This window comes from Xiphophorus couchianus, chromosome 9 (assembly GCF_001444195.1).
Source record: "Xiphophorus couchianus chromosome 9, X_couchianus-1.0, whole genome shotgun sequence".
In the NCBI taxonomy this organism is placed as follows: domain Eukaryota; kingdom Metazoa; phylum Chordata; class Actinopteri; order Cyprinodontiformes; family Poeciliidae; genus Xiphophorus; species Xiphophorus couchianus.
The window spans coordinates 5729009-5755474 of NC_040236.1; the positions used below are offsets into that span (position 1 = coordinate 5729009).

At 35.4% G+C, this 26466-nt stretch overlaps 1 protein-coding gene across 2 annotated transcripts in view; it reads left to right on the forward strand.

Annotated features, from left to right (window-relative positions):
• brinp3a.1 (bone morphogenetic protein/retinoic acid inducible neural-specific 3a, tandem duplicate 1) overlaps positions 1 to 26466 on the forward strand; it is a 68184-nt gene that overhangs the window by 21917 nt on the left and 19801 nt on the right. For both annotated transcript variants that reach the window (XM_028028710.1, XM_028028712.1), the window contains 2 exons: positions 7442 to 7632; positions 11037 to 11221. In XM_028028710.1, coding sequence (XP_027884511.1) covers positions 7442 to 7632; positions 11037 to 11221 — 376 coding nt within the window. The remainder of the gene's footprint in view (positions 1 to 7441; positions 7633 to 11036; positions 11222 to 26466) is intronic.

Sequence of the window (26466 nt, forward strand, 5' to 3'; positions counted from 1 at the left end):
CTAAAAGATTCAGACAGAGATTCCATCTTCTTTTCCACCCTCTCAACTATTTTCTCATTTCTCTCCTAAACTCTGTTTAGTTGAGAGAGAATCATCAGCGTTATTAGTTTAAAATCTTGATAGATGCTATATTCAAGGCACCTTTCAAGAAATGCTTTCTAGACTGTTTGTTAAGATTTTATCTTAATCTGAGTAAGAAAAGCTCTTTGCGTTTTTTTTTCTAAATATGCTGGTTTCAAAAATGCATATTGGTTGAATGAAAGATGACTACTGTAAAACAATAAAAATGTCAAAAGAAGCTTAATGCTGGAAATAGATCATCTTTATAAGTAGGTGCGAACTGCTTGCTTGAAATGTCCTCCAAATCCAAATTTATTTTTCCTATTAAGTGAAGCATGATTGACTTGTCTTCATATGCCCTGATCTGTTTGGAGAGCTCTGTGAAATACTTTTTTGTCCGCTTCAGTCAACTGTTTTCCAAAGTTGGTTATTGTGGTATGTACTATTTTGAGCTACTACTGTACAACAAAGTACATGCATTCATCTAGAGTATTTATTTTTTTATTTAAAGAACATTATACATACAGTAGTATCCATTTTTTAAAGGATTATTTCATTTATTTTCTGGAATAGTTTATGAGATATGGATCGTGACTGAAAGAATGAGATTCTCAATAGAAGCAGCTGAAATAAATTTTTTTCCTTTGAATGGAAGGGCTCATGTTTGGAGATAGGATGGGGAGTTAGTTCATCTGGTGGAATCCCAGAGTGGAGCAGCTACTCCTTCACATCAGAAGCAGCCAGATGAGGTTGTTTGTGCATCTGATCGGGATCCCTCATGGAGGACAGCCCATGTAATACCCAGGCTGCGCTGGAGGGAAAATATATTATGCCTGGTTTGGGGAAACCTTATAAAACCAAGAAATACCACTGGTCAGTCTGGAGGATCCTAACTGCGACCCTTTCTTGCATAGGAAGAGAAAGATAGATGAATGTATGAATGGATATTTAGTACTCCTGAATTAGCTGGAAAATGTTTAGCATAGTGACTTTTTTTTTTTGGTTTGTTTTTGCATGATGCTTGTATAACTTCCCACAATTTTCTCTCTGTTATCCCCTTCTATCTGAATTAAACCTTAAATCCCAGTTTTTCTTATCAAGAGCAATGATCCAGATCTAATCGTGGCAAATTTATTACACACCATATGTGTGAAACAGTGAAGAAATGAGCACTGGAACAAAACACTCTGATGATAATCAGCTCTCTGTTGGAGACAGTGCATAATTTGAATAGTCAGAACACCTGTGAAGACAAGTCAAGCTCTTTTAGCTTTGCTTTTCGCTTTTACTCTCAGTGGCAGTCAAATATTCTTGAGGAAAGAATAAGTGAAAATGTAGCTTGCCATTTTTAGCACAGAAAGGACAGAAAAAGAACTGTGAGACAATGCAATGTCAGCCTAATTATCGAGGAGAATTCTAAGAATAAAAAGATATCTTCACTTATAAAGATGCATTGTTGAAAACAAGGCTATCTGGGAGCTGAGCACCAGCACATAAGGCAGCGCTGCATCATCAGACACTTCAAAACTAAATTAATACAAGAACAGATGATGATTACAGAAGATGATGATTAAAGCTAATTTCTAGTACATTTTCTGCAGTACAATAGGAGAAACCAAGAATCATTAAAGATTGGATTTGTTTGAATGACATTCTCCCCTTATTGAGTATTTTTCTCAAAAAGAGAGAAAAATACTCTCTTTCCCATTTGTTGAAAGAAATAGAAGTTAGTTGCTCATATCGTCAAAGATAGCTTTTAAAAAATCTGGAATATGTCTATTCAGCTCAATATCTAATATTAGTCCTCTATATTATAAAACATCAGAACACAAATAGCTTTTGAAGTGATCTGCTCAGTATTTAAGATCACACAATAGAGCTGGTACAACATGATTCAGATTATACAAAAGCTGTGAAATAGCCCTTTACTCAACCTAATTAAAGTATCCTAAGTGTAGTTGGTCACTTCCAATTATACAGTCTTAAAAAACATGGTACAAAGTGCGCTATAGACTTCTGGGAAATCAATCTGTCTGCCCGACTGTCCATTCGTCCAATAAATGTTAGTAATCATAAAACAATGTTAGTGTAATTGTATGTGTAATTTAAACAACTTATTCTGACACTGAAAATGTTATAAAAAAATATTTAAATATTTCAGACAATGGATGCTTTTTGATGCATAAATATCGATTCCTAGAGTGATGTTTATGTGATTTTTTGTTTCATGAAAGTGAGAATAACTTTAAGAAATATGATTTAGAGCAATAACTTTTAAGTACATGGAAAACTTCTTTCAGAAGTTAGTAGTTTCACTTTTCAGATATTCAACTCAACCATGGGGTTTGTTTTCAATCGCTTTTCCTTTTCTTAGTCATTTGAACACATCAGGGGAAGATTACATAAAAAAGAACAAAGCACTGTCTTTGCTTCCCCTACTTAGATACTAAACTGAGCATAGCCTTCACAGTAGTGCTCTGATGCAAGTTTCAACTGCATCAGCGGGCTATTCAGTGTGTTGATTCCCTGATTTGCTATGTTGGGCACTGAGAAGAGCCCTCAGGCAGCTTGTGCTCAGTGATGGATCTGAGACAGCTGTGCTATGACAAACAGAACGAAAGGCACAACTCCTATGCTCTGATCATAGCCCCTGTAGCTTTGGCATCCCCTCTATGACTCTTCTTTTACCTGGCACTGCACTGGCTTTCTCAGAGGGGGGCTTGACAGTAAGAGATGCGTGTGGAGGTTGGGGTCTTCTTCACAGATATGCGTGAAACAAATAAATCTGCTTATGTTTCAGTCACTCGGTATCTCACTGAAAATAGTGGATGATGATATAAACTTTCCACGAAATGCAGTACCTTCTATGCATTTGCGTATGTGTCCAATGCAGTCCGTGAGGTTGTAGTAGAATGTATAAAAATCTATGTATGTGTGAGTCGAAGTTGGGACACCATTCATAAATGTCCATCATAGTGACACAGTGTGCTGATCACAGCTAAACTCTCCCTTTTTATCCATACGCTGCTCCTCTCTTTAGCTGGCCCCAGCGGATGGACACAAACACTAATGGCTGCTCGTTAAAGAGAAACACCGACATGAAAAGGCCTTAATGAGCTGTTTTCTATTTGTAGTTTTCTTTGGGGGGAGGCATTGTTATTGGTGAGGAATTGATTGGCAGCAGTCCCACACCCATGGGGGGTGTCATATTCTGGGAAATAGCTAAGTTTTTTCTGCTGCTTTGTTTGGATGTTTGCTGTTGGACGATGTGGGGGTGTGCATGTTTTTCATGAGTGACATTGAGTGTTTTTCTCTGGAGTTTAGAGAGGAAAGAGTCAAAACAGATTTGTTTCTTTAGTGAAAACATTTCCAACAATCTGCAATTTTCACAGTAAAACTGCTATTTTTTTCAAGTTTTAGGAAATGCACTCATAAGCTATAAAAGCTGTATTCCTTACAGGCTGTTTTTCAAGTTTTTGTTTCTAAAGAACAATGTTGCAGTAAAGCTCTCTACCTTTCTTGTGTTTGACTACCAGAATGACATACTTAAAATGTAAAGAGCAAAGGAAAGAAAACAAAATGCCCACATATTGATATGTACAGTTGAGTGATTCTACTAAAATAAGGTTAGAGTATAACATAGAGGTTAAATAGTTTTTTGCACTATACCCAGGACACTTTTATAAAGTTATACAAGGCCATTTTTTGTGGAGATGATGTTTGATTTGGTCTTGAAGTTGACATTTCAAGGTGTCTTCATCTTGTGTGATTAGTTTTAGTAAATGTAAACAGCAGCCTCAGTGTGTAGTCCTTATATTCATACTTTTCTCATATCTGAGACCTTGAGAAGACTGCCAGCGTTTCCTAATTCTGCATGTTCTGTAACAGACAGAAATAAAAAGATCACACGGATGCCGTAATATATTTTTCAATAAAGAAAAATGTTTAAAAGGAGAAGCTTAAATGAACAGCCGACATGCCTCTGAAAATAAAGGTATATTTTTAATTACTCTAGTATAACACATTGATACCAAGTTTTTAGTTTTAGTTTTTAGCCCTCAGTAGCAACTTTTTTGACTTTGTGAAACTCTTAAAATCACCTTCCTGAGGCTTTTATTCATCACTTTTCTCAAACCAACTCTCTTTACCAACTCTTTAAATGTAGGATAATCCGCTATCCACGTAGCGGTGTCAAAATTAGTACCACTAAGAGGAAATATTTTTATCCGCACAGAAACAATATAAAATGCTGTACACACAGCTGTCCACTTACCTTTTGAATGCTGCGATGTCAACGAGAGTTGAGCATGTACAACTGACTGGAACCATGACTAATCAAATAAAATAAAGAAATCATTGCTGTGCAGGTTTATATGTAGCTATAACAAATACAAATATGATTTTACTGGTATGACTCATAAAAACTTGACTTGAGAGAGAATTACTATATAGCTAAAAAATACTAGGCTGCAAACTACAGAAGTAAGTTTGACTGATGCTGGTTCCAAAATGATGAAGAAGAAGTGAAGGGAAGATGAGATATGGCACTAGAAAGAGAACATGAGTTTCAGTTATGAGATAAATGAAACTCGTGTTCTTAGATCATTAACCTCTGAGAAAGTTCCTTGGTCCAATGCAAAACAGTCCCTAAATACAAAAAGCAGAGAAAAGAATCAAGATTCTGGAGTAAAATTCTAAGTTTGAGGAATATAGAACCCCAAATGCAGCACACGGACAGCTGTGAGCTGTCTGTTGTGTGAGCTTTTTGGACATGAGAAATGTGCCTCTGAATAGGTTGTGTGGGTATGGTTATGCATTTGTTAAAATATTGTGTCTGTGAATATATAAATATGTTTAACAAGTCACAACATTTCAAATGTATTTGTCATAACTGGTGTTTCTTATAGTATGACATCACCTTTTTTATTTGGCTCAATTTTTTTTAACAAAGTAAAATAAACAAGGTTGAAAAATGAATATTAAAATATTTTATCAGATTATTTATGAACATTGTAAATTGTATATTAGTATTCTTGACTTTATCTATCTTAGATTGCAATGATTAGGCATAAATTAGGTGGTGATTGCTCAGTTTTTGTATTATCTTTGTTTTTTGCTAGTCCTTATCTGACTAATGATGTAGAACAGCTTATTTACATGAATTGTTTTTCCTTATGAATGCGTGGCTGTATCCAGCTCATGGAATACTGTAGGTTTTAGTGTTAGATTTTGTTAAACATTTACTACTCTGTTCAGTCTAGTGCCCTTGAATGTCCACTTTAATGGTGTCAAGAAGCTAATGAAGCCCAAGAGCCAAATGTTCCATAAGAATTTATAAAAAGACAAGATTTCACAGGAGAATAAATGCTAGATTTGACGTTATTTGGCAGAAAAAGGTGAAATCTAATGCGAAGAATTGTAAAGCATTCAAAAGCAAGACATGTAGTAAAGCATCAGCATTTTGGATCTACAAAGTAGCTGCATAAAATTTTTTCTTAAGTATTCTTTAAAGGTTTGCTTACAAAAGCATCTAATGGTTGTATTTTGGCTTGTTGGGGGCATCCATCTATTTTCTACAGTTAGGATTGTCCATAGTTGTACTGAATTAGAGAAGAAGTTTCTTTCAGATATTTTATCCAATGCATGAGATGGACAATTATGAAATACAACAAACAATAAAGCTCCCCTCTGAAGGCCATCAAAGAGCATATATTGATGATCATGGTCAGCACTTTTGAAGGCTGGCCTTGTTTCAACACTAGCCATAAAAAACATTCTTGCAGCTGTTAAATAAAGTAACGTATTGATTAATGTAATGTATTGTTTGCAAGATGCAATAAGAGATAGGTGCTAGTTAGTAATTCTTTTTACTCTGAGACTGAGACTACAGAGGTTTGCTTATTGAAAAAGAAATTGCTTATTGTTAAAAAAAATAGATTAAATCAAGACAGAATCTCAGAACATTGCTAACAGGATGTCTGTATATTGAGATATGATGTTCCTGATGTGATGACCTGGCCATGAATTGTTTACATCCTAGACATTTGCCTCGTATGCAGTCATTGTGATGATCTTTGCTCAATGACATTCAATTTTCCACATGAAATTACATTTTGAAGTCAAATACAAGCTGTGTTCTGTTTGTATTCATGTATAAAGTCCAAACAGATTTATACCAACAAGTTTCTTGTACTTGATGGAAATATTAATATTTTGGAGTTGTCTAGACAAAATCCTGACTTGATTCTGATAGAGAGGGAGCAAAAATATTACTGCAATGGTAATATTAATTATTAAGAAGGGTATTGAGAAGGGTATAAAATTTTGACATGCCATTTTTTATAGTGTAAAATATCCACAACTACTCATATTTGACCGATGCTCCTTTTATGCTGTTAAATAATTTTTAGATATCAAAAATTAAACTTAATGGTTCAACAAAAATCATTTCTGAACTAAATGTGACAGGGTTATGAACAATTCTGAGCTCAATTTGTGTGTGGCTCTACAACAAGGCTTCTATTTATATTCTATTTCTATTTAAATTCCACCTATTGAAAATTTGCAAAGAGAGAACACTTGGAAAGATGTAATATGTTATTTTTACGTCTTTGATCAAAAGCTAGGTTATCTTGCCAGAACCAATTCAAAGGTCGTGGATATTTCTTCTGCTAGGCTGAAAGAACCATGTTTGTTACCGGCTGTATTTGAATAGTGCTAATCTACGCATCAAGAAGCAGCATTCAGTCTGCACTTGGATGATAAATGCAGTTGGCATACACCAGGGCCAGGCTGAATTTCAATAAACCACATATGAAGCCAGCTCAGTCCAACAGAGGCCCCCAAAAGCAGCAAGACTCCATCCATGATTGTAGCCTTTTCTGACCACAGTGCCTCAAAAGCTGATGCAAGATGAGAAAGATAGAGCTATTATTTAAAATTGCTTCAAAACACTTTTTTTTCCCACCATGGTGCAATCCAGTTCCCTGAGTGGCACCTTGAAACTACATTGGATTGTTCATATAAAGTCGTTGCACATGAGATTCACTTAGAAGTCCTCACCTTGCTAGACAGGCTCTTGACTGCAGGATTCAATGTGATCAGCTTTCACCTGCTTATTTCAAAAGTAAAACAATATACCCGACTCCTTCCCAGATAAGCACAAAATACTCTTTACTGTGTTTTTTTTTTTTTCAAAAAAAAAGCCTGTAACCGTTATAGCTTTGTGATTTTAATAAAGAAAAGTGTTTTGTGCAAGCCTCCATGTGACATTTGCCTATTTCTTGTAACCTGCTCTCAAATCAGCCTCCATGCTACATTCATAAAATTTGTGTTATGTATCCTTCACTCACACAGTGCATGCGTTTGTGTGATATTGCAGGGAATTTGGCCGTTGGAAGGTGAACAGCTTGGCCCTGGAGAGACAAGAAAACAATGGCTTTTCGTTGCCGCTGGACCCAGAGTTCCTGCAGACCATTAGGCAGCTGGGCAGGAGGCCCAGTCTCAGGGCCATCACTGACAACCTCATCAGGAAATACGGAACCCACTTCCTGCTTTCCGCAATGCTGGGAGGTAAATAAAACAAGACGGGTAGCGTTTTTCTTTGCTGTTACTGACCTGCCTTAACTAACAGGGACAAACAGAGCGGAGATGGGGATTTTATATGACTGAGACGTGGAAGAACACCTCCTTTTTATACAGTTTTTAAAGAAATACAGTTTGATGATTTTATACATTTCACCATTGCTTAAACTTGAGAAACTGACATAAACATGAAAACAAATAAAGCACAATACACATTCGATGGAAATTGCCAATTGAATTGGATAAAAAAGGTGAATAAATTACATTCATAGCAATTGATAGCATTGTCAGTTCCATTTCCTCTTCAACTTTAAGATAAATGATTTTACATATAAAAAAATCTTTTTAAAATTATTTTAATTTCAAAATGCTACAATGGATAAACTGGAACAGCTTTCATTGTGCTCGTAAAAAGAAGAGATAGCTCCTCCAGCGTGAAATTGTTTGGACTCATATTTTGTTATTAAACATGCAAAACAAATGTCTTTGATGTATGTATTGAAATAAACTGCCACTGGATCCTTTCCAGAACAATAGATCTAAGTTAGCCAGAGTACTGCAATGTTCAGCACAGCGTCTGAGGCTATCGTGTGCATTGTCTCCTCCCTTTCGCTCCTCTGCTGACTCCTTTCATCCTTTTGTATTTGTGTGGAAACTCTCAAATGATGAATACCAGCAGTATTAAAAAGTAAATTGCAATGTTGCCCATTATTTGCTGGGAAATAAGGGAGATAAACAAATTCTGCAGCGTGACAAACAGCTCACCGCATTACCTCTGTCCTGTTTTACGGATCCCCTGTAGAAGTTTAATATTTCAAAGTGACTTGTCAAAAAACATGGTGCGTATTCTTGTAACTAAAAAGATGTTAACTCTATTTTCATTAAATATGTACAATACTAAACCTAATTCATAATACACAAGTCACATTCCTTTGTTATTGCCAGTTATGTACCTATGTGCTGCAGGGTTTCTAGTTCAATGTGAATTCAGCTTCCTATTCTGTAAAGATAAATTATTGGGGCTGGGACTTTTAATGCTTGAAATTTTGATTAATTGTTGAAAAAAATGTGACTAAAAAACTGCATGGTTTAATAGCATTTTGGTATGTAAACCCATATACCATGTGTACTGGTGTAATTGCACTCATCCTCCTTCATCTCTTTAGCTGGTGGTGGGGAGAGAGTAGAGGCCAGTCCTCTACAATCACCATGTCACATGATTAAAGTGGACTGTACGTAAAGTTGAAATGTGCTTGTGAGAGTAATTTTCACAGATGATTTTACTCTAGAGTCCACCAAATATGTGGTGAAATGACACATCCTGACAAGGTGAAAAAAACAGAAAAAAAACACTGGAACATACAGTATGTCTGTGTTGATAACTAGGATCAACTTAGACTACTTTACTGAAATTAACTGAATTAAAATGAATAAATTGGAACTGAACTGGATTATAAGAAATCAGCAACTAAACACAAACAAATGAAATGAAAAATTAGAATTACAAACATTTAAGTGCAACAGATATGCAGAAGAAATCTACAAAGGGACAAATGTGTTTTTTTTGTTGATTTTTTTATGGTACCCCATAAGATGACTACAATTTTTTTTTATTCTAATACAAAATTTTTCTATGTCATCTTTCAATTTGTCTTTCAGATATTATGATGTGTTTACTACAAATGGAAATTATGTTTTATTTACTTTGCTCTTAAATGGCACTTTGGGAGGACATACTTTTAGAAACTGTGTCTCCACAATCCGTCAGAGATGGTACATAATGATTATGTACATTATGTACAGCCTGTACATAATGATTATGTACAGGCTCTGAACACCAAATTGCTTCCTAATTTTCAGGCTCCAGTCCCAAAGGAAAGATTCTGGGATTTTGTCTTTTCTCAATATAAATTGTGGAAACTCTTACGTTTAACATTATTTGATATTTGTGAACACTCCTTTGTGTCACTATGGCACAGCAGCTAGTATGTCACATCATCCCAGCATTTTCTGACACCCAGAGAATAAAGTAGATCAGTAGATCAAGTGTTTCAAATCCTGCATATCCATCCAAAACTGCAAGCTCTCAGCTTGCTTTGCTGCTTGTGTTGCTTCATTTTCTGGCAAAGAACCACCACTTGTAGATCAGTGGAACAACATGAAGCTGCTGGCTTGAGTGTACAGTTGTGTTTTTGCTTCATAAAGAGGATAATCTAGTTCCTACAAAACAAAAATTAATAAATAAATCAGCACTACAAAACTTCAAGTTCTCTTTGAAGAGCAAAGAAAAGTTTCATAATGAGCAATAAACAAAATTTTTCAAAAGAACTTTATAATACATATTTCAAGATACAAAAAAGTTATGTTTAAATACATATGAGCACCAAAATTACAACTGATAATTTCATAAAATAAATAAGTCAGTCAAATTTTGAAATAGGAAGTTTGTCCTCTGATTGAATATAGGCAAATCAGACAAACACACAAAAAAAATCCTTTTTCCAATTCCTCTAAAAACAGTAAAAATAAGAAGTCCCACAATTTGGGCTTTTGAACTGCATCAACCAAGATGCATTTAATGTTCTTTCTTGTTCATTAAAAATAAAGTAAATAGCCGCCATTTCTCCTACTCTGCATAAAAAGGAAAATATATTGTTATTTCTTCATTTTAAATTGTATCCACAATTTCTACCTCTGTCAAAGAACCTGCAGAACATTACAATATTATGTTTTATAAAATCAGAAACGGTCACAGTTAGCATCTTCAGGTCAAACCCTATGGAAAGCTTAAACTGCTATCGGCCATGCAAATTCTACACTACACAAGAGATTGTTCTACAATGAAATGTGTGAAATAAGGAGAAATACAAAAACCACACTGCAAACTCATGAGTAAAATCATATTTTATTGAATGCATACATGTTATTATACATACATATATTATTTTAAGTGAGAGGAACTGTTTTGCTGCAGACATGTTAACAATCAACTATCACCAATAATCTGGTGTCTCTGCAAACAAAAACCACTTTTCCCATAAAACCTAATCCCATTAGAACAGATTTTTTTCTATCGATCTTCCACTCCTTACACAATCTATCAATGCACTGTCCTCTGAGAGCTTTTGCTCATTTTTATTGAAATATGTGTTCCACGAAGTGTCTTGGTTTATGCATTTTAGCAGCACTTATTAAATTGACATTTTGAAATAAAATTAACACGTTTGGATTTTAAGGTGTTCTCACACCTTTATGTTTCTATTTCTGTATGATGGCCCGCTAGATGTGCTCAGGTTAGTTCATCTACATTAAAAATATTATGTGTTCAGAGGGTTATGACTCATAAAGAATGAAGCTAGTGTATGTGTCACTGATTGTGTCTGCGCCTGTAGGGGAAGAGTCCTTAATGATTTTTGTGGACAAGAGAAAGTTGAGTCGGACGTCTGAAGCGAGTGAATCCAACGGCACAGCTGTGACGCTGGAAGCTCTGCACCAGCTGGCTGCCTCCTACTTCATTGACAGAGAGAGCACCTTGCACAAGCTGCACCACATCCAGATTGCTTCCACTGCCATCAAGGTAAAAGCCTTCTTCCCACTGGGTTTCTGCTGAAGACAGTAACACAATTAGTTTATACCAGCTTTAAATTACACCCATTGTTGGATCTTTTTTTTTTTTTTACTTGTGATTAGTCTTTGAATGAAACCAGCTTCACAAGTAGCCTTTGTATTATTTGTACATACTTGTGTGTTTCTTTATACATTCCAGCTGGTCAGAATCAGCTGCTTAATAAGAAGCACTGAAAATCATGACCAGTGTGAGGGCATGAGGTACTTTGTCACTAACCCTACGATCAGCACATGTAGCTTTTTTTTAATTTCATAAATGTACTTTTTTTTCTAGACATTTGAGAGCAATACTATTACTGTCTTTTTGTATTTAGCTAAAACACGTCTTGTGTAGACTCGACTCATTGAACAGTTATATTTTAAACGATATTACCCACTAACTTTAGTAGACTGACATTACTCTTATCATCCAATTTATCAAATATACAACAGATTCTCCATGTCACATTTCGAGTTATGCGTATCACTAGACTGGTCTATAGTCATGCTTCTAATTGTGTTCCATCTCTTGAGGAAGAATCAAAACCATAAGGTGTTTGTGATTAATAAATCACAAACACCTTATGACATACAAATAGCAAATGATAGGGAAACTTTGACCTGCTCCAAACATTTTAGTATGATTGTAAAAAAACGTACCTAATCAGAATTTGTGAGACACATTGAAATTCTACGTCGTACACACAGACTAATAAACTAGAGTTACTTTTGTTGTGCTTTTGATTAATTAACCATTAAAAGTGTGCACACTTTAAGATCTCATCTAATGTTCTTTGAAATTGTAGACCACACCTTTAATGAGGCAATCAATTCATTACTGAATAGATTTGCCAAGAAAATTGTGTACATCTGCAGTTGTCATTTTTTTGTTTTTATCCTTGATACAAAATATACAATGTCAAATATTGAATTACAATGTGAGGACAACTTTCATTAAAGGGAAAAAAAAATGATGAAACACTCCATAACAGCAATGGGCTCCTCAGGGGTTTCCAACTGTTCCAGGCAATGGCCTCCCAAAATGGCAATAGGTTGTGACTGGTGACCCCTTTTGCAAACCTACAGACAATTCTACAAAATTTGCAAAGAAACATAGTTTTACATTTTTTTCTCAATTTTATTTTCAATTCAATAATTGTTACATTTATTTAGCATAATGCTGTCTCATACCTTCTGATTTTCCTTGGCAATGAGTTCTGTGGTGGGAAATTTTATCAGGTAATTTATTATGACTTTAATAAAATGATTATTAATATATAACCAGATTAAATTTTCCACTACAACATATTGTCTTGTCTTTTGATAAGAAAATATGTAATATTTTTTCTATTAATCCCATCAAATTTGATTTAGTTTCCATAGTTCCTGCTTTTTGCAACATTGTCCTCCAAAGCAAGGCTGCTGGACAGCTCCTTCTGCCTTTTTCTTGTCTTTTTCCAATCCATGCTTGGTATGCTAGCGTGAGGAGCAAAGCGAATTGATAAATTTGATAGCAAATAACATTTTCCTGAATTTCCCCTCTGTGGGACAATAAAGGCTATTTCCATCTTTAATCTCCAATCTTCAATATTTTTTTTTTCTTCCTTCCAACTTTCTGAGGTCTCTCTAGCGCCCCCTGGTAGCCCCAACTTTGAAAATCACTGGGATCAAGACAATTCATCTGTCACCTGGCAGTCAGACCACTTTATGCTGCAAAAGCAACAACCCATTTTAATTAATCTGTGATTTGGACAATGTAACACTGGTCTTAAACAGCAACATGTCATAGTGCTCGGACAAGAGAAAGCGTTACTTTTTTACTCATGCACTAGTTTCATTGGTACAAATCCTGGGTGATAAAGTCATAAGAGCTTGAACACCATTTCTGTCACAGTACAACAGCACAGCACCTGTGCCAACATCACTTGCATACATTTTGCTCCTCAAATGGATGGTCCATTCTGGGGGCTGTCATAACAGGAAATAGAACCTTAATGCTTTCAAAAACCTGTTGACAGGAAGTTGACCAAACATATTTAATCATTGTTTCTAAAAGGCTGAACAGGAGAGGTACCAAGAGTTTGTACAGAAACTAAAGTAGTATCCCACCAGACTTGTTACAAAGTTGTCACTGGTAGCAAATGCTATCAGTGACAACACATCCTAGCCAAAAATTAGGTGCCCTGGGTAAGTGACAGTTGTCTTAGCTCACTCACTTGGCCAACTTACACTTGGTCAAGTTAATCAAGTGTGTATCTCTAGATGTTTACAGTTTATTGTGTAACTTTCCTGTATTCTTTCAATAAATGAGATTTACTCACAATTTAAGCAGACCCTTCCTGGTGAACACAGTCTTAGACGCCACATAGAGAAGAAGAGATCATATGTGGTAATCTCTACTAAGCAACATCATTTTCAAGCATGTATCTTATTTCACTTTCCACTACTTTCTGTTTTGCTGCAGAAGCTGTGCTTTTTGTTACAGTAGCTTTCCTAGTCTCCTTACAAGCATCACATTACCTAACCTTTGTCATATTTTAATGTGAGACTTTAGGATATAAGCATCCTCAGTGAGCAAGCTTCTTTTTCATGTGTGCTTTCATAAGCTCACATATGGCACAGCCTGCTTTGCATATAAAGATATGTTGATGATATAAATATCACTATATCTTTTACTACTTAATAACTTTGAGATGAGTACATTCATCACTGTGTCAGTTGTTATCCAACCACATAAACAGAATAAGCTCGGTTTGTCTTTCTCACCAGCATTTTTAGGGATTCTGAGGAAATGTTTCTCGCACAGGGCTTTATTGCGCTTACACTTGCTTGCGGTAAACAACAGATTAACGTCACAAAATGAAGATAATAAGAATAACTCTCTGCCACACCAATCTGAAGCACTGCTGGCTTCCTCTGCCTATTTCCTTTCCCTGACTGTATCTGCTGAAGCAGTGACAGTTTGAGACTGGATGCTCAACAGAAATATTCTCTGACCTCACTGAATAATCTATATTTATACTCTAAGACTTTCTCCATAAATATTCACTTATTTACTGGATTTAATTGGTGGTGAATGCAATAGTTGTGCGTGTTGTTAGATTTTTATGTCTGTGAAGCACTAAGAATGAATGAAAAAAAAATGTTATTGTGAAAATACCATCAGTAAAGATTTTATGAGATGTTGGTGAAGAGGAGACATTCTCTAGTAAACAGAGCTGTTAAATAAAGAGCTCAGATCAGTTTTACCTTCAGAATGGCATTCAGACAGAAATAAAAAATATAAAAACAGTATTTGTTATATGTAGAACATTCTGGTTCTTTAATCATGGGAGTTTCAGTTGCTGTGACATACAGCCTAGCACTTAGTCATTTTGAACTATATACAGAGTTTTAGCATATTTAGTCAGTAATGTCACATTGTACCTGTAACCTGTCTTTTTCCGGTTTATTTACCGATGTTCAATTCTGTTTGGTCATGTAACTTGCATTTAATTTTGGCCAAATTGTCAATTAAACTCTGCTTCACAGACACCTGTCTTTAGAAAGCACTGTCTGAAATATTGACAGAAAAGTTGCAAATTAAAACTACATTTTTATATGACAACACCTTTTTAGTGTACAATGAGATCGGTGTCCTTTTTAAAAAAAACAATTATGTTTAAATAGAATTTGTGAAGTTTCTGGTTGTGAGATTTTCCCACCCAGGTATGGGGCTGGTTAATTGTGCCAAGGAGAGTGGTTCTTTGCTTTTGTATGTCATTTTAAAAATAATTTTCTCCTAAAACAAAAATGGGAGAACTTAATATTTCTCCCATTAACATTTGCTCATAAATATGCTCATTTAAACATGTCTGTCCTCAACTCTTAGATTATCTTCCTGATGTTGGTAACCATGATCATAATCTAAGCTTTTGGTCAGCTTCACATTAGCATTGTGGCATTTACATTATTGAACTTTAATATATGAATGTCATTATTCATGCTTATAGCTTTTTAGGTTCAGTGCTGTTGCAGTCCAACTACTGTTAGTCTGTATTTTTATTGCATTAATTTGTGTATTTCCTTCAATACAAGCAGCTTTATGTTGCAATACAAACACAATTTATGTTTGATATTTAAAAATAGTTGCTAAGAAAATGCCATCAGCAAAAAACAATACACTTTAATATTTATACCATGTTGTCTGATTATTCAAACTACAATTAAATGTTCATTGTTGTCCATTTGAGGTCAGTACTTGGCTATGGCTTGGGTGTACCTTTCTAATCTTCCAGCTGAAAGACCAGATTCTGGATCGGAGTCTACATTAATGTAATAAAGACAGCATAAATGGCACTACCAACCCAAAGCCATTTTGGGTGAAACCTACATGCTGGAACGTAAACGCTTTTAACATTATGGTAGCACTTCTGATTCTGCAACGCCCACATGCTATTTGAAAGCACACAGTGGGATGGCAATATGGTACCTCAGTGTGAGGAATAAGTAAAAGGGCACTTTCGTCTTACAACAAAGTTGAATTCCAAAAATCAGAGGGTTACGTCCTCTGAATTGGTGTGAAGCCTAAGTTACCATGGTGATCTGCTCAGGCTGAAAGACCTGCATTTGAGACACTGAAAACTCAAGCTTTGGGCTTAACATACTGTGCTAACCCATTTATCTTACTCTGTAGTTGCCCCTTTGTTTCATTCTACTTAATACTCTCACATTTCACTTATAACCTGAAAGGTAGGCGAGCAGGTCAGATCTTAATGCGTTTTATGCCAGAGTTCACATATATGATTTTAAAGCCTGTTTTTGAATCGCGTATCCACGGTATCAACATTTGTATAGGTCCTACATGGCTTGCAGATTAAATAAATATGTTAATAAACATAACGATAAATAACAACAAACAATGAATAAAATATGAAAAATAAACATGATCAGTCTAACAAAGGAGTGCATATTCTTCTAAATGCTACTTCATAGTGTCACCAGTAAGATTTGAAAAAAATATTTCCTTATGATCGATTGATTAGTCTCTCAATAAAATATATAATGATAAATAAATGTTCATCCATTTTAGACTTCAGCTCTAAAAGAGAGATTAGAACAAACTAAAATGGAAAGAAAGTTTATGTTCAGTTCTAACATAACACTGAAATATGTAGCATATGCACCTCTTAACGTTATTCAGTATTCTATCATCGTTCTATCATCCATAATTTTCTATTACACATAACAGTACATTGTTGGAACATGATGTTGTGAGTGGGTGGAAACATACATTAGGATCTCTTAGCTTTCTGTTTGAAAAGTAGACACATAATTCTATTCTCCTCTTTCAGACCCAGCTACAAGGGGCTTGAAAAACTAGATTGTCTCCCCTTTTTTTTTTTAACTGCAACCCATTTTTCATTGATGTATCCTTTGTGACGCTCCACTATAGAGTCCATCAGAGATAAAATTGTACTTTCTCTAAAGTGACTTGGGAGGGGAGGGTGAGCTGATTTGGCTGCCACCCCTGAACCAGAGTGCTGCTAAAAACCCCCTGATTAAGATAAACAGAGAAAAAAGCCCTTAGCGGTGCATTTGTTTTACGCATCTTCAGGTGACTGATGTGAGATATTCACAGCATCAGCTGCCACTGTTATTCCAAATATGGCTCCCTTCCTTTACCCCAATAAAGTCAGATGCCAAAACAAAGCAGCCTTTAAGGAGAATGTGGGTTCTCTGGTTGTATGAGATAACATATTTAAATAGCATGAATGCCTGACCTCAAACCCTTCAGGACTCAACACAGCAGTGGAAGAAAATAATCAAAAAAATGAAAAAAAAAAAAGAGATAGGAGGGCTAAAAAATGGGACTGCTTTAACACAGTGTGATGAATCAGTCCTTCCATTTCAGTAATTTCCTTTGAGAGCCACCGTCATTTGTCAAACATTGTGTGGTATGAGTTAGGGTGTTATATGCAACTGAACAGAAGAGATGAGACAAGGACATGAAAAGACTTTATCCACAGGGCTTTTTTTTGTTGAGGTTTTACAGAACCTGCATTTTCACAGGAACATTTTTGCTCACCTTCATAATAGATCGTTAAGAGTCTAGGCTCTTGTGCACTGAAGATAAAATTTGAAGACAAAATTATTGGCAACGAAGAGGTGTGAAAGGGAATGTCTATTCTAATTTGCAGTGCCATTCTTGAGTGTTCAGTCAGTCATGTGGTGTCACACCTCATTTGCCAGTCAAAGTAAAACTCAAGTAGAAGAAATTAGAGGCCTGCTGAAGCACACTTTCAGGGACAAACATGTATGCCAAAAAAGGGAACATCTTAAGCATGCCTGTTATCTAAAAGATAAAGTATTTAAAAATCTTTACAGATGTATTTTGTTTTCCATTTTACAGGATGGTAGACAAATGTTTTTTGTCCCTGAATCTTCTGCCTGTTTACATTTCAGCAAGATTTACAATTTAGAAAATGTTTTAGATGCGGCTCCGCACCCCAACAATTACATGGTTGAAATAGCTGCTTGAAATCTTGTAGCATTAATCCGAATTTTAACATTCAACGTCACAAATTAAATGCCTCCTGCTATTTACCTCTGAAGAAGTGAAGCACAAAAAGCAACAACAAAAATATACACTGTTATATTTACTCCCATTGCACCTTTTCAAGTCACTGGTACTTCCTGAAAAAATGAGGATTTCTTCTCCTTTGCGATTATAAGACCACATACAAAATTAAATTCCAATATGTGCTGGCATTTTTTTCTTTTCTTTATCTATTTATAAGGCAACCACCAACTTCTATTTTCTTTCTCTTGCTTTTTTCTTCCTTCTCCTTTTCTCCTTCGTGTCGAGCATAAGCCATGGCAACAAAATAGGTTTACAACTTGAAAAATTCTAAAAGAAGGAATAAGCTGACAAAACATATCACCAATGGAAATGTGGATTTACCCATCTCCCAATTCTGCTGTGATTAAGCGAACGACAATCCTTGAAGGTGCAGCAAATGAGGCACTTTTGAGATGAGGGATGATTACCATGGAATATTAATGCTGTCTTGTTCTTTCTTTTCCTCCAGTAGGCATAAAAAGCAGCTATTTGAAATCCATTGTTGCTTAAACATCCAACAACAACAGGCGCTCCCTGTAACATTTTATGTCGTACTGTGGAATTATTTATATGAGGAATTTGGAGTGGTGCTGAATCTTCATCAGTAAAATCTTCTCGTCTAATGGGTCCTATAATAATATTGAGGTCCTTCCATTGTTAAATAATAAATGTCCCTGTGAACCATCGATATCAGTCAAATGTGTTAACGGCCAAGTGATGTGTTACCTTGGCAAGGCACAAGATTAAGCTATCATTTGTTCATTTTGACTGGTGAGAAAAGAACTTTTTCTGTGGTTTAAGATTTTTGCATTTGTTATTTATACCCAATTGGCTACATCATTTTGTTGTATTGAGTTTATTTTATTTGACTTGTTAGCCTTTCACTTTACATTTCAGCTCAAGCTCAGTGAATCTAATGATTTCATTAACTTACTAAATTCTAACATTTGAAATCAAAGCTACATTTTACTCTAAATATTAAACAACTAGCAGATAAAGTAAAAATGCCTGAACTCAGGGGAGAAATGTAGGCGTTCATTTCAGTGTGTCTGTAACCTTTCTGATGGGAGAACTGTGCCCAAATGCAGGTCTATTTGCATCAGCAGGAGAAATGAAGTAGAAAAAAAACAGCTGTGTAATGTTCATTTTTTAAATTTGTGCGGGGGAAAAAATCAAGTACAACACATCAAGGACTGTAGTATGTTGGTGCCTAACTGGGAAATACAAAAAAAACTGAGGAAAGTGTCACACTCCAGCTCCGTATGCATTCCACTTAATTTAATCAATGTTTCAGCCCTCAGGCCTTCTTCATCTTGATTCAGAGCTTGATCAGTGTGATTAAACACAACTAGCAGAGGGAGGCCTGAGGGCTACATCAGAAGAAAAGTGCAGGTTAATACACTTTACTGTATCGAGCTTTGCAGGCATTTTCTGTTTCCAAGGCAATGGCCCTTTCAAAGGTTCCAAAATATATGGTTTTAAAAGTCATCCCTGTGTTTTTAAAAAAAAAAGTTAAAAAAGTTAAGTTTGTTTATGGCTATACATCAGTTTAAGACAAGTGATTTTAAAAATGAGTTGCATTCAAGTCATACTTGAACGCCGAAGTTGAGAGAAATATAAATATAATCAGTGGATCTCAACACTTTTTTTTTCTGTTAAATTTTCATAAAAACAAAAGCAACTGGGAACTCCATCACTAAATTAGCACAGGGCAAAGATTAAAATTGTTGCTTTTATTGGTGAAATACTCCTCGTCACAGAAGTGTTTTTAATTTCATAGTCATTATCTGTGTGTGTTGCAGAGATAAATCTAACTTGTAAAAATTACTAAATTAATGTTCTCAGATCCTGATTGCAACTGTAATTATTGGATTATTGGAAAGCAGAAGTTCAGCATGGGAGACATTACCTGAAAAGGCATATTCCTAGTTTAATAGCACATTGACATGGACATTATTGCTGACAGGGGTGGAGTAAAGTTGAAAAAAAAAACAAAAACATAAATTGCTTTGTAAAAAGGATAAATGGTATTGACCTTTCACATCTTGTCCCAACAACATCCATATTTGTTGTTGATGTCTTGGCACATAATTGTAAAGCAGAAGGAAATATATCAATGGTTTTTACTAGTTTTTCAAGATAAAAGCTAAAAACTGTGACATCATTCTTGGTCAGTACTTTAAAGAACCATCTTTCACTTCAATACATCTGCAAGTTTATGTTCCTACCAGATTTTTGCAACTGGAAAATGAAATTGTTGCAGTGTTTGTTTTCAGAAATTCAGTTTTTTTCTAGATCACCTTCTCCCATGTCTACTTCATATATTTGCTGTTATACCAAAATCTCCCCATTTTTTTATGAAATACTAATTACAAATTAAATTATCTCTGACACTGTTGGATATAAATGCAAATCACTGTTCAGGTATGTATTGATCAGCATGTTATAACTCTGTATAAGCTTTCCTTCACTTTATAAATATGCACTACTTTGTCTTGGTCTCTCGAGTAACATTCATATAAAGTACATCAATGCTTGTGACAAGATGTGCAAAATCTTAAGGGGTATGGATTGTTTAGTAGACAGCAATACAGAGATGTTTTGTTATTGCTCAACAAAAAAAAGCACCAGAAAAACAACAAAAAAACACCTGCTCTCCATTCCTCTTGCAAAAGCTATGCAGGTAAATATTTGTTAATTCTGCTTTAGGTCCACTGAGGGAATCTTAATCTTCATAACATTAGTGCTAAGACAGAGGAAACATGCATTTAGTAAAACAGGCTGGAATGTTTAAAGTAATAATTTCTGACAGCATATTTAAACAGTAAACATACAGCACATCACACGGCAAACTCCGAGGACAAACTGAAATTCATTGACATACTAATCAAGTCACTTTCATTTTATGGGCATCACAACTGCTTATTCTAGGAAAGCCTTTAAGTGCAATTAAATGTTCCATTAAATGCAGCTGTTGGTTATTCCATCTCAGTCAGCACAATTATTTTGTACTCAGTTATGGCACATTAATAATTCCTCCACCATCCGATCAATGTCATTTGTTTATCATGTTGTCAAGATAACTTCAGCATTTGTCTCTTAAAAAAAACAGCTGCTCAACGAGGAATTAAAAAGTTCTAGATGATACAAGGAGGATTACATTTTTTATTCTTAATTCTAGGGTCGCTTTCAAATTAAGAAGGCTGACTGCACACGTGCTCTGCTCCGCTGGGTTCTTTTTGCAGATGGTCTCATTGCTATGCATAGAGGAGACATCTTTAGATTTGCATTTGGTCAATCTTCTCCTTTAAGTTGGACATCTGTCTGGAGTAGAATTTAATCTGCCAGTGCCCATGGAGGCTGCTTGAATTTTAATTAATTGTGTTAACGCACTAATACTAAAAAAGAAAAATGGAAGTCAATTTCTCTCCCTGCAGGACTCTTTCTCTAGGCTGTTCTGTTAAAATGAAAAAGGAGAAGTACAATTAAAGATGCAGAGAAAAAAAAACTTTCTGTGTACAGTAGCTGTACAACAAAAACATATATACAAAGCTGCCAGCTTGCATTATTTCTCATGCCTTTGTGCTGTCTGTATTTTCAGCATTGACCTTGTAGCTCTCAAAAGCAGATGACAAGTAAAAGGTAACTTTTCTGCATGCAGTGGCAAAAGTCTTCTTTTTCCTTCTGGCTGGTTGTGACTCGATGCTTGTTGCCATTAAACGAGCAAGGTGTTGTTGTTACTTCTTATTGACCTTTGAGAAAATATTAAAAACAGACTCTGTTATGGTTGGCAATAATTTGCTGGAGACAGCGAGGATGATGGATTTACCTGCAGGGTGGCAGTTTATCTTAGCCATGCAGCTTGGGTGTATGGATCCTCTACATCAAATTTTTCTGTCAAGAATGATTGAGCTTAGTTTGTGAAAAATCTAAATGTGAGTTCAGGGCAAAGGAAATATATTAGTGTTTAAATAAATGTGTGCTTGTGTTTGTGTCAACAAATCTCTTTTTCCTTATTTTGTCCTTGGATTTGCTGTTGCATCTTTTAAGACTTGAAAAAGATATTAAGTGATCTGCTTTGTGCCAGTGTAAAAAGAAAACGATTTTTACTTAAGCTGTCTTACTTCAAGGTTTTGGTTTTTACTAGTACAAATAACAGATTTAGTTTTGTAGTCTTATCAGTTTTTAAGCTTCTTTAGAAAGTACATTTCTGGCATATATCCCATGACACTGTTCGTGGGGTCATATTCTTCTCTACAAGAGTTTCAGGGATGCTTAGCTCCCATACCTTTGTTCTCTTTAATGCATATCTATATATGTTTAATGTTATGAATTCTATGGAGATATTAACTAAAGACAGCTTGATCTGAGCAGCTATGAATGCTGTCTTTTCCAACAAGAAAACATACACTAAAAATTATCCGTAAATATTGTGTAGACTAGTGTTGCATATAACATGATCTAAACAAGCACTAAAAACTAACTCAATAAAGCATATATGCTGGGTCTGTTGCTTATCCAGTGTGTCCAATGTTTTATGCATGTCCACTAATTCGACTTATTCATGTGGCAGCAGCTGACCTTACTTCATCCAGGTTAATGGAGACCTCTGACTTATGATTACTAATTTAGTACAAACGTTCAAATTATTATTATGGGTAATTTAGAAACTGACCAGCTCTTGTTCAAATTTCTAACTTGCATGCACTGAATATACAAGAATAAGTAAATTCTTGTACACAATGTTGACAGAATAAAGTTTTCTCCTAGACAAATCCTGTATGAACTTTCTGGCTACAAATTAGGTAGATTTTGTTCATATCTGATGGAACATTAGATATTCTATTTATGTCAATGTATCAAGACAGAATCAAACTGTTTTTAAAAAGAAGGCACAGGAATTGACAAAAATAACAAAGATAAATACAACTTTGTTATGCTGAACTGCATTTAACTTGAGTTAGATAATCGACCCTTACATCTTTGAAGTCTGTGTCTATAAGCAGAATAAATAACTACAACCCAAAGACATTATTGCAGTATTATACTATGTATCTGCTCAACTCAGTTACATTTACACGCAAGATATTTGGTGCATAATCACTCAAATTTACAAAAAACCTCATAGGTTTTGACTGTACTATAAAATAGGACTATGTGCCTACATAATACATAATAGTGCCTCTTTAAAGCCAAAATCTTGTCCAGTTTTTATTTTTTTCCTAAATTTCAGAATATGTCACAACATGCAAAATTGTGACTACAGAGATTTTATTTGAAGTTATTTGAAAATAAGCAGTTCCTCATAAATTAACTTGCTCATTCCTAGAAATAAACAGTTTCAGCTTGAGTGGAACTGACCATCAGTTATCTACCACAACAGTGTCATAGTGTTAATTTTACCTATCATTTTCTCTCAGTAAAGTTGGAGATAATTACAAAACATTTAAGTAAAATACAATATAAAGAGTGTATGCAAGTTCAGAGGAGCAACAGTTGCTAGACTAAAAACAATATCAAATCTTGTCATTTTGTCACTTATTTCATGTTTTAAAAATGTTACATTTTCATTAGACATACTTCAGAAATTCCACATCTGTTACCAAAACTGCCATGATTCCTTCGTCTTGTACTTCAGTGCTCCTTGTGTTTAACGTTTCTTATCACTTTGGGTCCTGAAACAGATGAGCTACAAAGCTTTGACTACAAATCACAGGTGGTGGGAATTTCCGGAGCACTTATTTTATTGGTTCTTCAGCTCAAAGAGATGATTACACAGAGTGCTTCTCAGAAGAATGCTTGTCAGATTGATCTGCACAATGTTAGCACAAACTTCTTATAAGTGTTGTGTAGCGCCACAAATTTCTACCACAGTTCATAAATACAAACTAGAAAACAGGGCAAAATCATAGTGCGATGTATACGTTTTCCCTCCTCTCATACTCCTACACATTCAAGTCTTTTCTGAGTCAATTAACATGACTCCAAACAAAATGGCCTTACCACTTCCAGATGGAGCTTCCAACACTCCTACTCATGAGAGAACACTCTTGTTAAACATGTCTTGTGAAATGAGTTAAATATCAATAATTGAATGAGATAAGGATTTGCTCCATGTACAAACAGTTGTTTGACAACGTGTCGGTAATGAAGAAAAACAACAGTGATGGTCATAAAGCGGCCGTGACACTAAATTAGAGCCAAAAGAACATTCTATGACACCAAGTTTGACATCTTACGTTGTAGCAGTGCATATTATACAAGTACTATCTCTGAGTGAGTGAAACTTGCACTAAATGTGTTCATTTCCTTTTAATCTAAAATTTAACTCAACAGCAAACAGATGGAGGAACTTTTCTTCACTCACATAGTCACATTTCTTTTCTTCTTCTTCTGTTTCCCTTTTTTGTGGGAAATGTTTGTGGCAAAAATGTACCTCTCTTCTCTCGCAGCAATCAGATCATAACAAATAATCTTTAATTGTTCTGTTTACAAGTGTTCCACAGACAAACCAGACATTACAGGAAGTTACTATTTATCCACTTACCAACACTCGCTTATGCACTAACATCTAAAATTTAAAATGAAAAAATTCAGATGAAAAACTGGCACTGTGACAGATCAGATTATCAATGTACATACTTCTTATCTTGAAATCACTATTTAATTCTTTTTAATGTTTCTCCACGCTTTTAAAGATACTTTTATGAATCGTTTGTTGCTGTCATAAATTTAAAACTGACTTTTAAAACAGTGCAGGATTTTGTTTTAGGAGTTATCTGTAGTATTTATTTGTCTTTTTCTGTTGCAAGCTGAATTTAAAAAAAATCATGGCCTGTTTTTCTGTGTGCGACTTGCAAAACCTTTTTTTTTTTGGTGTTTCACTAACAGTCTTCTTCAATCCTTATGGACATTCAGAGTAAAAAAGCAATTAAAAGTATGCGCGCATTAGTGAGTGACTGCAGATCCCCCTGTCTACATTTTTGGGCTTCCAACAAACAACACACAACTACAGTATGTGTGGGAAAGACTTTGAGATAGCAGAGAGCACAGAAATATGTTGTAGTCATCCAAAATGTCTAGTTGGTGAAGCAGGAGAACATTCTCTTTTTGGAAAATGTTGTTGACACATCGTTAACTGGAGTCATAAGCTAAATAACGGAAGAAAGCAGTACATCATTTTTGTCCCCTGTCCCATAAAGGTATTTTAGGCATACCATGTGGAGAAACTGGTTGCCAACATGTGACAGGCAGATTTGTTGTACAAAAAGGATATATTAAGACGGTATCTTAAATGCTTAATTGACTTTAATAACATTGATCTAGCTTCTTGATGCAGTTACTCAGTGTGATGCTCACCATTGCTCATGCAAGACTCAATTGGTCACCTTCTCAGCACAATCAGCGCAGCCTCAGCAAATGCAGCCGGCCCAGATGTGGTTACCAGTGAAATCATGCAGGTTTCCAGGACGGGTCGTGCACAGGACAGTGGAGTAGACTAAATTCGTTCTCCCTGTCCATCCAAGCCAGATTCATTTAAAATGATCAGATCCTGCATGGCGTAGCGCAGCTCTTCTCCATTTTTTGAACTCACTTCAGGCAGTACAAGCCGCGCCAAGCCGTATACTGCGTGCAAGCGATTTGATAGCAGACTGCATTTGTTGATTGGCTCATGATTTACATCACTGCAAATTCTAAACTACATTTCAACCACCTCAGTAGACAGGCCAAGATGCTGTCTGCTATCAGGCTGCTGCTCGTGTGAAGGAGTGTAATTATAAGTTTAATCTTGAGGAGCACGAGGATCATAGGCGTCAACTTTTAGAGCAGAATGACGGTGATTTAGCAGCCCTGCCAGCAGCACAGCTTTCTGAAGAACGACCATACAATGAAGAAGCTAGAAACTGTGCAGCTCTGGTCAGCTATAATTTGGTGTTTGGTGCTGGCAGATGAGAAACTCCAAAACTACATAATATTAGTTTGGCATGAGATGCATTTTTTTGTTGTTGTTTAGAATTTTCTTTCAAATAAAGTCATTGCTTGGATATTGGTTCTTTTGACTGCATTACCTAAATCCAAAAGGTTGCACATGTTTAAAAAATAAAAATAAAGTGCTAAATTATAGATACATGTATTGTCAAATAAAAATAAAGTCTAAGTTCAGCTAATCTGAACTGATTTCATTATGTTTGGGTCAGTAATGAATTGCTATAAGACAAAATTAAATATATTGCTTTAGCTGAGTAATTTAAAACCAGATCCTCCAGTTTCTCCTGATTCAACTATAGCTTCTGGTAACCCATAGCCTGCCCACATTCCTACCTACAGTATATTCACACCCACAATAGTAAGGAACACCCTCCAACATTGGGGTGAACTGAACCAGATATTAACCAGTTAGAATGAGACTTAGTAATGGAGAAGCAGCTTAAATGTGCTGTTGTTTCTTTGTGGTTCTCAGAAAAAGTGCATTTTACATTAAGGCCACCTTGAATTCAAGGTGTCTTGTTAGTGGGTTTCTACACCTTTTTGCCAGTAAAAAAATGTTGATCCCAGTAAATACTTAAAGCACAGCAGGACTAATATGACTAAGAATAAAATCAGTTTAAATTTAG